Source organism: Archocentrus centrarchus, chromosome 8, assembly GCF_007364275.1.
Source record: "Archocentrus centrarchus isolate MPI-CPG fArcCen1 chromosome 8, fArcCen1, whole genome shotgun sequence".
In the NCBI taxonomy this organism is placed as follows: Eukaryota; Metazoa; Chordata; class Actinopteri; order Cichliformes; family Cichlidae; genus Archocentrus; species Archocentrus centrarchus.
Genome location: NC_044353.1, coordinates 16,269,440 through 16,282,736, shown reverse-complemented (window position 1 = coordinate 16,282,736; position 13,297 = coordinate 16,269,440). Strand labels below are relative to the sequence as shown.

Genomic DNA, 13,297 nt, shown 5'->3' with positions numbered 1-13,297 from the left:
TAGATGGCAACAGGATCCTGATTGTTCTCCTTGTTTGGTCATTCAAAGGCTTTACAGCCTCCCCCCTCATTCTTTAGACCCCCACCCACCCACCAGTTGTCCCAGCTTTTGTTCTGCAAATCAGCCTGGAGGTGGAGGAGGCGTGGGGGAGGGAAACACCCAAGCTAGTTTCCTGTCAGACCCACACACACACACACACATATACATAAAACTTTCACACGGATTTTCTTAAACTGCACACCCGCTCCACCCCGTGCACACTCACATACACATTTAAACACCTTGGCCTCACAGTGCGCCATTTCTACTGTAATACCACAGCTTATAAACAACTTCAGATTCACAGATTAGGCATAAAACGTTTAATAAATACTGAGGTAGATGCAGTCATTCAAGGTTTTACATTTGGACCTGTTTCCCATCTTCAGTCAACATGTACATTTGCTGTGCAGACCAGCAACATGGTCCCCAAACAGGCTCACGTAAACGTTCATAGAGGCAGTTCAAGGCGTGAGGACAGTCCCGCCTTTGATCACTTCAAGTCATTAATTAGATCAGAAGTCACTGGGACCTCCGCGGTGGGCTGCTCCAGGGCTTCCTTGCTCAGTCACGTTTGGGACAGCTCTCCAAAGCCAGTCCCTGGAAAAGGAATACAGGCCCGCAGGCCCTAAAAAGTTCACTGCCTTCCAAGTTCACTGCGGGTCTTCAACAAGCTGCAATGGCCGTGTGCACGGGAATGGGGGTTGGGGCTGTTCGCAGTTCACTACTGCACGTTACATAGTCATTCAAAACGGAACAGACAATGAGCTGTTGAGGGCAGTTCCCTTGTTCCAGTTTTGCTTTCTTGCAGGGCAGAAAGTCCGGTTCGGCAGCCGTTTTCCCCCGTCTTTTCCTCGAGTGCTGCACAGGGCCGGGCGGGCACACATTCTCCTTGTTTTCTGCGCTGGTGTGCGTACGCGCCTCACGGCGCAGCTCCGTGGATGAACCCGTGCACCGTGGCTCTTCAGCTGGGAGAGAAGCGGGACTCTGGAGCCCCTGAGCGCCTGCTGGCTCTGCGATCATCTCATCAGTCGGGTGTTGTAGTTCACATTTCGGGGCGACGCTCTCTGCCGTCGCCTGTGCCGCATGATAGATTTCCCGGGCAGATTTCATCACCAGAGTAAGTAGGAGACTCCGGTGAAGACGCAGACCCCCTCGCTGGGTGCGGGAGCTGTACAGTTTCCCCAAAGCCACGACCATGATCCTCTTGGCCTCTGCGCTGACCTCCATGTCACAGCTTGTTTTGAAACTACACCAAGACAAACAGTCGAAGGTTTGAATATTCCGTGTCTCCCTTCTGACTTCATACAGACCCAGACGGCGCGCGAGACAGGTACTTATCACCTCCTTGACGTCACTCACCCCGCGTCATACGAAAGAGTCCCGCCCACCGGCCACATACCCGGACTCCTGTTTCACACAGCCGCGTACCAGCTGGTTAGACAACTACAGCTAATTTAATCATCGAGCAGACACAATCAGCTCATGACTATTAATTAGAAACTGTGAAACACACACGAAGCACGTAACTGATCAGCAGAAAAAATAACTCGCCCAGTGATTAGAATAAATAAATAAACACTGAATAAAATAATAAAGTCTAAGTCAGCTTTATTGCGAATTCTGCATTATGTACAGCACATACACAGGATTGAAATGCTTCTCCTTGAGACACACTGTGCAACTAGAATGAATAAAAAATAAGATAAAACAGAGCTATAAAAACACGAGATACAGATATGAAAATAAATATGAGCTATCAAAGAATAAATATGAACCAAACAAGATATATTAAAGCCTATATACAATAATTGCTGTCTATTTTGAAAAATGTGAAGTGTGCAAGGATTCTTAATGTATACATTAATGCAGTTCTTTGCATAGAAATAGGAAGTATAAATGAATTATTGCAAACCATAATAAACAAGAATATTGAATTAAAAAAATATCCCCAAAAAAGCTTTTTTGAGGCTTATAACACAAACAACGAGACTGCACATGCATAGAATTATAATAAAAGTAAAATAAAAATAATAATCATCTTGAAATTTGATCGATCGAGTTGAGTTTAGCAGGCAACCTGCACCAGATTATCTAGTAGCGCATAAATTGCAAATCTAATTTTTTTTCCTTCAATCGGTTACTGTCCATTTCCACACCGGGGATGAACATCATTTAACCTCTCAATAACAGTCTGTGAGTTCTCCTCCGGTGTCACCCATCCCCCAGCGTGTTGCTTCCTCTTGCAGGAAGAAAGAAAAAAATGGGAGGTGGAGGATCACATACAGATGCCCATATTTAGCCCATCCGGCTGTAGTGGGCCAGCTCAAAGGAAAACCCGTGACGTGAGAGGGAGCCCTGCTTTCCTGAAGCCATTTAAAGTAACAACATCAGATTGCGTCAGGGCTTGCTGCTTCCTTCAGACCATATTTGGACAATGAAACTCAACTCTGTTACATTACAGGGTGATCAGAAACCGCAGAATGTCTACTTCCCATTTCAGTGACAGAACAGTCTGCATGAAATATAACATAAATATGAGAATTTTAAACTTAAAAATGTGCTCAGTATCGGTTTTAAAGATGTTTCCTAGAAGATTTTTGGTTCGTGAAGGGAGAGGGGACGATTTCAAATCTCAGGCTGCATATTTCCAAAGGAATGTGCGGTATGCAGGTCATTATTTTCTCTCGTGAATACCTTTCAGTAAAGCATAAGATGCAAATAAAGATAGATTGGAATCTCTTAAACATGCTGTGACTTGGAAAATACAGTTAGGCTGATACATTTTTGAGCACTGACAACATTTTGGCTATTTTAGCTGTGTTAAAAAAATGCATCATATGATGAATGCGGGATTAAAGTGCAGCGTCTTCCTTAATTTGAAGGGTTCAGCAGAAGTGAAGCAAAACTTGAAGACGTATTATTTATGCGCAGCCCCCCCCCCCCTCTTTTTTTTTTTCTCGAGGAGATCAATATATTAAAGCAATTCCTCAAAAGCCGTTTCACAGACAGGTGTGGACCTTTCTCTTTATTTCTTCACGAAATAAGCAGGTAAATGTTTTGGAGATGATTCCAAGTGTGGCATTTGTGTTCAAATTAGCTCTCGGTGTAAGTCAAACAGGCTGCAAACCCAAAACAAATCTATCAAAGACAAGCGGGAGCACTAGGAGTGGGACAACGTGACAGAAAATCCAGATTAGACTGAACATCTACATCATCTAAAAACACTGTAACAAAATTTCTGATCAGTTGAAGAGTGCCCTCTTGTGGCTATCCTGTGGAAGGGATTCAAAAATGCTGGCGTTTTAGGGCCCATTATGAAGTGCTTATAAAGAATTCACCAGACCTCACATTAAACAGAAAATCAAAGTCCTGGGTCACTTGTTGCTTGAAAGAATTGCTTAATAAAAAGAAAAAAAAAGTTTTCAGGTCTGGAGACAGGAAAGAACTGAGGAGAGTGCAGCATGATCTGAGGAACCTGAGGAAATGCGAGAGCTCGTAGAAGAGGAAGCTCGAGGCCAGACTCAAGCAGAAAAACACAGGAGTAGGAGTTCATTGTGGAGTAGAATGAAGAAAATCGCTGGATTTAAGAAGGCAGACAATCCTTCTGCAGGAAGAAACTGGGCAGTCTGGAGAGAGCAAATGAGCCAAATAATTTATTCAGCAGGTTTAGTTCACAGCCCCCTGCTGCCTCTTTCGCCATGCATCCTTTCCTCCTCAGGAAACATCAGTAAAGACATCCACCACCGTGTGGATTACTGACTACCTGACATACAGGCCACAGGAAGAGAGATTGGAGAGTGTGCTGTTTGATTTGATGATATGTAGCACAGGAACTCCACAGGGAACAGTGCTCTCTCCATTCCTGATTACTTTGTACACCTTAGACCAGTGATTCCCAAAGTGGGGTAGGGGGCCTCCTGGTGGGCCGCGAAGGTACTGCAGATGGGCCGCCTTAATAACACAAATTTCAAGGAAATACATCACTTTTTCTTGTGCTTTGAAGATTTAAGATTGGGTGGGCCCCATGTTTGTTCTGTTTTTTTTTAAATGTGCCACAGCACTCTTGACTTTGGGAATGGCTGCCTTAGACATTCAGCTGCTGGTCACACAAACTCAACACCCTATTGGATGTATACGTTGTAGGCAGGCAGAGGGGTACAGAGCACTAGGAGATGCTGTGGTCTGGGAGAACTCATCTGCTTCTGAATGCAAATAACACCAGAGAGAGAGCGATCATCCTCAAATTGAAGAGGATGGCTACACACCAAACTGATTCAGCTCTGCTGCCACAAAGACAGACATGGGAAATCTGTCATACCACATTCAATAAATATTATTATTATTTTAACTGCTGTAACAAAAGAATTTCCCACTAAAGCATTTCCTATCTTGAAGAGGAGAGCATTCACTCTTCTCATAATTGTGTTTCTATGGAATAATCTGATGCATTACCGCTGCACTGCATTTTGTTCTGGTCTTGAATTATTGATGTCCTTATTCAGTATCAGATATCTACATTGCATTTCAGGCAGTGCATTACTCTTACATGAGTGAGGCATTTCTTAAATCCCCTAATAGCTGCAGAACTCCCCTCTGACATAAACCAAGTATTGCCACGATCAAGACTGCAACCCCTAATTCAAAATATCAAAATTTTCCTGCCCACCCAAAATCTTTAATCAAAATTCTGATCATCATACAAGCCTGAGATGAAACATTCCCTTCTTTGTGTGTGTGTGTGTGTTTTCAGTTTGGATTTTGTGGCAGCTTGCTTGTTGAGGATGATTCTCCATGAACACCTTTATTTCTAGCAACTAACACCGAATGCTCCCTTATTATCTTTTCCAGGTACTGACTAAACTAAAAACTATGTATGTAGCACCAAGTTCTCCACAAACATGAGATTGGAGAAAAGCGACCGTTGTCCCCCAGCCCTTGTAACAATTGACTCTCCTTCACCAGCCTGGATGGGCCAGCTATCTGAGACCAACTGAATATCCACAGCACTCAGTATCACTGCATCTAGGCAGGATTCTGACTTAGGCCTGATTTAGACTTATGCATCTGGTCTTTGCGGGGCCTACGTACATATCCAGGAAACCCTTCTGAACCCTACGCGGTAACCTACAATGTAACCTGACGTGCACTTCTCGAGAAAGACCCTCTCGTGTCACTAGAGGCATTCAGTCATAAACCCGCAGATGGTAGCATCATACCACTGGCACATACACCAAATGTTTGAACCAGCGGCTCCTCTTGTACTGAGCAGGATTCCTATTGCAACAACACATCATCGGTAGGGTAAAACTAACCATCAGGTCATTTACAAGTTATTTAGCAGCTGGATAGTGTAGAAGTAGCTGGGTATCGTGGCAACACCGACCGTCTTTGGAACAAGATTAGGGGTTCGAATCCCAGCCAGGGCATGCATCCAGTGAGGGTGCCCAGGCTAGGCCGCCCATGCTACCCAAGCCTACCTCGGAACATAAGCGAGAGATGTATAACAGGAAGCGGCTTGGATGTCACCTGGATTAACGGGGTCTGTGTCAGGTGTTGATGAGGTATTCTCATCAGTATATCAGGAAATAATGATGAGAACAAGACATACGTGAACAACGGATGAGAATAGAGCTGTTGGTGCTACACTACAATGCTGCTACACATGTAACCCCAGTGAAAGGGGTTACATGATGTGGATTCTTCAGCACCCTTCTAGACTAACATTGAAAATTCGTAGCTCAGTCTTCCAACATCCGCAAGAAGTAACTGCTATCACAACTTGGAACTGATGAGGTACAATACAAATGCTACAGCAACCTCCCTGAACAGGATCCAGTATCCATCACAGTGGCAGACCTTTGAGAAAGAGTCTCAAATACACTATATTACCAAAAGTATTTGCTTGTCTGCCTTCACACACATATAAACTAGAGTGAATCCCATTCTTAATCCATAGGGTTTAATATGATGTCGGCCCACCCTGTGCATTAGGGAATTTTTGACCATTCTCCAAGAAGTGTATTTGTGAGGTCAGACACTGATGTTGGATTAGAAGGCCTGGCTCATGGTCTCCATTATAATTCTTCCCAAAGGTGTTCTATCAGAACATACAGGACTCTCTCTCTCTATATATATATATACATACAAACAAAATTTCATTGTATTGTGAAATGACAATAAAAGTTTCTCATCTTAAGGACCCCCAGAAGGGACCAGCCCCACAGTCCACTTGTATTACCTTGATGGCCCAGCAGGGGGCAGCAGAAGCTTGGAAGCTTTGACAGATTTGGCAAGTTTTTCATGTGCACAACCAACATGCCCAACTCTGCTGCTCAACCCACACTTGCATTTTCCTTACAAGTGTGGCACCATTTAAGGGGAAATAAACAGGCTTTCCAACTGTATAAGATTTATTGCCAAGAAGCATTGTTGCAACAAAGAAATAATGGACCAAAAACAAATTGTTAATTAATTCTTTTGGCCCCGCCTGCTTTGCCTTCATGGCCCAGCAGGGGGCAGTGGAGGCTTGGAAGCTTTAACCCTTTAAAGCCTGACCCATCAAAAAATAGTCAGAAAATTCTAATTTTTTAGAATTGACATGTTTATTAGGCCTTTAAACAAAATCCAAAAAAAAATTTGTTGCCACATCACTTTGTTTATATTTTTTTTGTATCACATCTGATACAGTAGGCTTTTTTGGTAACATTTTTCTCACAACAATGTTAATTTAAGGAACAAAAGACTGTTTTGCCCATAACATTTAACAAGTTTAGAACACTCTAGGCAGTTTACTACTTTTGTTTTTTTTTTTACATTGAACCTTTTACAGCCATTTATTTCACTTGGTGGTAGGCACAAAAACAGTTTCTGTCCTTGTTCAGGCACAGATGTACCTTACACTTTGCACAGTACACATGTGAAAAGTGATTTCCAGTGCAGTGCTTGCATCTCTGCCGGGTTTCCCATGTTGGAAAATGATCAGTGCCATCCTTTCTCACATCAAGAGGGACACTGCAGCTTGGCCTTTTACGGGGTGGTGTTGGAGTTGCTTCTGAAGAGGACAGTGGTCTGCCACACCTGATTTTGACCTTTCCTGCGGTTGTGAGAGAAGTGCCAACCAAAGCCTGAAATCTTCGCAAAGCCATTGGTTTCATTTTAGGTTGTAGCTTCTTTTGATCTCTTCTGTAGAGGTTCCAAGCGTTGATGACTGCTACAGTAACAGTGTGCCACCAGATGTACATGTACCATCTGCGGGATCTGAAGCTGAACTTGTAAAGTGCAGACAGCATGTCAAGGAGATCAACACCTCCCATGAACTTGTTATATGTTTCAACAATGGCTGGTCTGGGAACCATCACATGAGTTTTGGACTTGCGATCCCAGCGTTTCACGTTTCCCACAGGTTCAATGCCGACATAAGAGGAAATCAGGTTCACTGCTTTGTTGTCATACCATCTCACAATGATGTTGTTGTCTTGATTCACTCTGAAGTCCATTGACCCTCTTCCACTTTTCTTCATTTCTTTTTCATCTTTCATGACGCAGTCTTTCATCCTGTTCATGCGGATTGTGCCGATGTAGTGGATTCCTCTGTCTTTTAGATGTTGGACCAGAGGAACTGATGTAAAGTAGTTGTCCGCAAAGACTTTGTGATTTCTTCCTGCAGGAAGTGTTGATGTCATTTTCAGCACAATTTCTCCAGTAACACCAACTTCAGACTTCTCTCTGTTTGGGTTTTCTGCACCTTGACAAATATCAAAGTCATAAAGAAAGCCACTCTGTCCAGCTCGTCCCCACATTTTGAAACCCCATTTGTGAGGTTTTGCAGGCATGTAGACACGTAGATGAGACTTTCCCTTAAATGGTACCATAATTTCATCAACTGCGTGGCATTCTTCAGGAGGAATCCAGAGAAACTGTTTTTGCAGTTTTTGTAACCATGGCCTGAGCTTCCACAATTTGTCTTTCTTTGCATCATCAGATGCACTGAGGTTGTCCTGAAAGTGAATCAGTGTCAGCAATTTCAGAAACCGATCTCGAGACATCACATCACAAACTGCGGGGAGCTTTGTTTCCATCTCCCAGTAGGCTCTTACACTGGGCATTTGTACTAGCCCCATATGCATGTACATGCCTACAACCTGCTCAATCTCTTTGGCATTTGTGTTTATTGACTTGCCCTGCTTCTGTACACTGTACATGTTTGTTTGTTCAGCAATTTCCTGTAGCATTTCATCAGTAACAAACTGTTTGAAGTACATGTATGGTGTCATGTCACACCTTTGCTCTGTGTCTTCCTCAACACTTGGAATGAAATCGACAGATGGAGCTTGATATTGTATTTTTCTCCATCTGTATTTTTTGTGTTTTGCCTTGCCCTTCACTGACTCATTACTGATTGTGTCCAGAGTTGTTCTTGAGACCTCAACCTCCATACTTGTCTGGGCTATACTTTCATCCTGATAGCCTTCCTCATCACTGCTAGCTGAACTTCCATCATCTTCATCATGCATGGCCTGAGGAGTCCATTCCTCCTCCTCTTCCTCTTCCTCATCTTCTCCTAACTGTTCTATGTCACTTGAATTTCCATCTATTATCATATTGATGACATTTTCAATGTACTTTCTTTTTCTCTCTTCTTCCTCAAGTCTCTTTGAGATCTAAAAATACACATGTAAATAATTCATCAGCACAGCATAGAGATGATAATTTCAAAGGAACCCATTGGAAAATACCCAAAATGTATTTTCAAATGGCATTTCAGTGATTAACCAGTTTATATCAATCATCAAAAATAGTGTGTGGTTGTATTGTGGCAGGAATTTTGTAGATTAAATTACTAAAATGTCACATGACAGTTCAGGACTGGAACACCTTAAATACCTGCAGTATCAAATTTGATACACACATTTTTAACACGGTTTAACTGTAATATTGAAAAATATTTTTTAAGTAATTATGCATTGCTTCAACAAAGGAAGTATTTATTTTTAAAAATTACTAACAATATTGATGCTATTCTTACCATAACTTCTCAAAAATTAGCAAAGGTTTTCAGAAAAACATGTGTGGATGACCTCCTGTCAGCAGACATTTTGAAAAGGCAAAAAAAAGCTGTTCCACTGCATGCAGTACATTGTTAATCCACTAGAGGGCAGATCACATGTCTCAAATGATATACAACAGGTTTTTGTGGTAAATATTGATCACATTGATAAAATAGAGGTCACAGAATCTTGCGTAGCAAATATGATACAAATGGCGATATAGGGTTAATACAGTCACTGGTTGGAAGCGACTGGTATCAACAATGATTTGTATTGTATAAGCATTGCTTGGGTCCCACATCTTAAGAATTGCATGTCATCTGCAAGGGATAATACAGTATAATAGTAATAGTAGTATAAAATTTAATATGGGGCCCAAAAGTCTGAGAGCGCTTCTAATATTTCTATTAGTTTAAAATCTAAACCAAAATGTTTAGCTACAAATTACACTTTAACAATTTGATTTAAAAGCTTAAACTGACAAATGTGTACTTCTCTATCAGAATATTTTTTACTAGACAGTTTTGCTTAGGCTCTTGCCCGTGCAACCCAGCCAGATAAGTGGAAGAAAATGGATAGATGGATGGAGTTTTGCTTTTATTTAGGTCATGTGATAGGTGCCCTAATCAATAAGCTCTTGCATTCTGATATCTTAATATGTTCTCCTACTATAATTCATTGAAGTTTGTGAAAAAAGGTGATGTATAGACTACTAGTGCAAGTCAAAAATTTTTAATATTGTGAAAGAGTTCTCTCTTTATATTTAATTCAAAAGGGTAAACACTCATATATTCTTTGTTTCATTACATTTTATTGAAGCTTTTTTAACTTGATGATTATGGCTCATAATAACATGGTCAGCAGCCATTCGTAGCAGTTCTGGCACCGTAAGCAGGTGCTAAGTCCAGTTGGAAAAGGAAATTGGCATCTCCATAAAGCTTGTCAGCAGATGGAAGCATAATGTGCTCTAAAATCTCCCAGTAGACAGATACGCTGACTTTGGACTTAAAACACGATGGACCAAAACACCACCAACACCAGCAGATGTAAATATAATATGAATATTGCTTGGATTCATCAGTAATTTGTACTTTTTTCCAGTCATTCACTGCAAAATGATGTCTTAGCTCATCCCAAGTGTTTGTTTTAGATTCCTCTAATTGTAATTTTGAAACCAACCATGAAGTTGCTTTTCTCCCTCTCACAGGAAAAAAGAAGAAGAAAAGTAGATATAAATGTCTTTTGATGGTGTCATTGCTTCTGGTCTGCCTGTGCTTTAATAAAAGCTCAAGAAAATTTGACTTTTTGTACAAAGAAGTTAACATACTCACTGTCCTAAAGAAGTTCACTAGGTCAGTGGTTGTTGACCTAGAAATACATCATCTGCCTCCATCTCACTCTGTCCCTACATCCTCTTCTGCCACACCAACCCTCGACGTGTTCCTACACCACACACAATCCATCCCGGCCTATCTGTCTCTGAACTGCTTAACCTGAACTCTCCCTCTATATATAATCATTTGTAATCCTGTCCATCCTGGTTGCTCCCAGTGAAAATCTTGGCATCTTCAGCTCTGCCGCCTCCAGCTCTGCTCTCTGTGTTTTTGTAAGTGCCACTACTGTCAAACCACAAATGATAGCAGATCTCACTATTTCATTTCTGCTGCTATCACCCCCGATACTCACCTCCAACCACTCCACCGTGCTTGCATTCTCTTCTTCATCTCTCTTGTGCACTGTCCATTGCTTTGGATGGTTGACCCCCCCCCCCCGGTATTTAAGCTCATCCACCTTCACGATTAATTCATTGTTGATTTACAACCCAAACTGTAAGAAAGTTGGGACACACTGTCAAATGAAAATTAAAAATAGAATGCAATGATTTGCAAATTTATAAAACAAAAAACAAATCAAATGTTTAAAATGAGACTTTTTACTGTTTCATTAAAAATATTTGGTCAGTTTGAATTTGACTCAGGCCATGTTTACCTCTGTGTAGCTGTGAGGAGATCAGTTGCTGGACTTCATCCTATTCTTGATTGATGTAGGATTCTAGCTGGTCAACAGTTCTGGGTTGTCTTTGTTGAAGTTTTCATTTCACGATGTGCCAAATGTTTTCAGTAGGTGAAAAGTCTGGACTGTAGGCAGGCCAGTTCAGCACCTGGACTCTTCTACATGAAGCCATTCCAATTCCTAATTGGCAGCTTGTGCTGGTGTGCACCTCCATACCATCAGGAATGCAGTCTTTATAACTGAACGCTGGTAACAAGCTTAAATTAGACTTAAATTAACATCCTTCAGCATGACCGGTTTGGCAGTGGGACAGTAATGGTGTGGGGTGGCGTTTCTTTGGAGGGCTGCACAGCCCTCCATGTGCTCACCAGAGGTAGCATGACTGCCATTAGGTACCGAGATGAGAGCCTCAGACCCCTTGTGAGACAATATGCTGGTGCAGTTGGCCCTGGGTTCCTCCTAATGCAGGCCAATGCTAGACGTCATGTGGCTGGAGTGTGTCAGCAGTTCCTGCAAGATGAAGGCATTGAAGCTATGGACTGGCCCAACCGTTCCCCAGACCTGAATCCGATGGAGCACATCTGGGACATCATGTCTCGCTTCATCCACCAACGTCACGTTGCACCACAGACTGTCCAGGAGTTGGTGGATGCTTTAGTTCAGGTCTGGGAGGAGATCCCTCAGGAGACCATCCGCCACCTCATCAGGAGCATGCCCAGGCATTGTAAAGAGGTCATACAGGCATGTGGAGCCCACACACAATACTGAGCCTCATTTTGACTTGTTTTAAGGACATTACATCAAAGTTGGATCAGCCTGTAGTGTGTTTTTCCACTTTAATTTTGTGTGTGACTCCAAATCCAGGCCTCCATTGGTTAATAAATTTGATTTCCATTGATTTTTTTTTTGTGTGTGTGATTTTGTTGTCAGCACATTCAACTTTATACAGAACAAAGTATTAAATGAGAATATTTCATTCATTCAGATCTAGGATGTGTTATTTGAGTGTTCCCTTTATTTTTTCTGAGCAGTGTATATACACAGTCATGTTACTGACCTGCTGCCAATTAACCTAATTAGTTGAAAAATATTCCTCCAGCCATTTTAGTACCACTTACTTTACCAGCCTTTTGTTGTTTCTGTCCCAACTTAAGATGTGTTGCTGCCATCAGATTTTTTAAATTTACATTTTACGCAGCTTTTGGGGTTGTAAACTACAGATTAATGTAGGTTTTAAGCCCATTTTCAGAGGATACTTTCTTTACTGAACAGTCCACCGCTGTGGCAGCAAACTAAACGGGGATGCAGCAAGCTGGCAAAATTCTGATGTGTGATTTGTGGGTCATCTGCAATGGCTATAGATCAGTTCTTTGTGTGGAAGGATTTATAGCTGTGCTGCACAAAACTGCAGCAGTAAATATAACCATAAGCTTAGATTTGAGCTGTTGAGGCAGAAGATCATAAGATGTTTGTATAGTTTCAGTGATCTGATGTCCTGGAGTTTGTTGTCTTGTAGCCTTTTAACACTGGGTGGTGCACTTAACAATGGAAATTCAAAAGCCTACTGAACTCTGCTGTGCTGCATGTTTGCTTTTGAAACCAAGGTTAAAAGAAGTCTTATGTGCAAAGAAAATGGAGACTGTGAGAGTACTTCATTCTGAATTGGTTGGCCTACTTCATGATAGACTGAATTTGAAATTTATGTCCAAGTTGATGAAGCACTTACCATTTCTATCATTTTATGGCATTTACTGTAAGGAAATGTGATACTGTTTTCCTGTAAACATTTTTTTTTTACCCGTTTCCTTTAACAAAAAAAAAACAACAAAAAAACAGCTTTGTTTCAAGCATGTAAAGCGTGCAAAAGCAAAACTGTAAACAAATGAAGACACAAACAGATGTGTGAGACATGTTCAGAAAGCATGAAAACAACAGGTCATACATGACAGCTTCCAGGTGTGACCACTGAAGTGTGGCTTAAGAGAAACATTCAAAAATGAGTCTGAGATTTTTAATTATATTCATGACTGGTGCTTACTTAAATAACTTACATTAAAACACTTCTACAAAGAAACATTTCCTTAACTAAAATACCTTTTTTTCCCCCCAAATTAGATGTAGCATAAAATAGATTGAGGTTCTAAAGGAACTTAACTTGACTTTTTTCTCAGCCACAACAAATTTTCTGGATTTAT

The 13,297-nt window shown here is 41.4% G+C and overlaps 1 protein-coding gene across 1 annotated transcript; it reads right to left on the bottom strand.

Moving 5' to 3' along the window:
* Positions 1–347: 347 nt before the first annotated feature.
* Positions 348–1,364, bottom strand: ier2a (immediate early response 2a). Its single transcript, XM_030736029.1, has one exon. The coding sequence runs from the start codon at positions 1,267–1,269 to the stop codon at positions 706–708; it is 564 nt and encodes a 187-aa protein (XP_030591889.1). The 5' UTR covers positions 1,270–1,364; the 3' UTR covers positions 348–705.
* Positions 1,365–13,297: the final 11,933 nt, after the last annotated feature.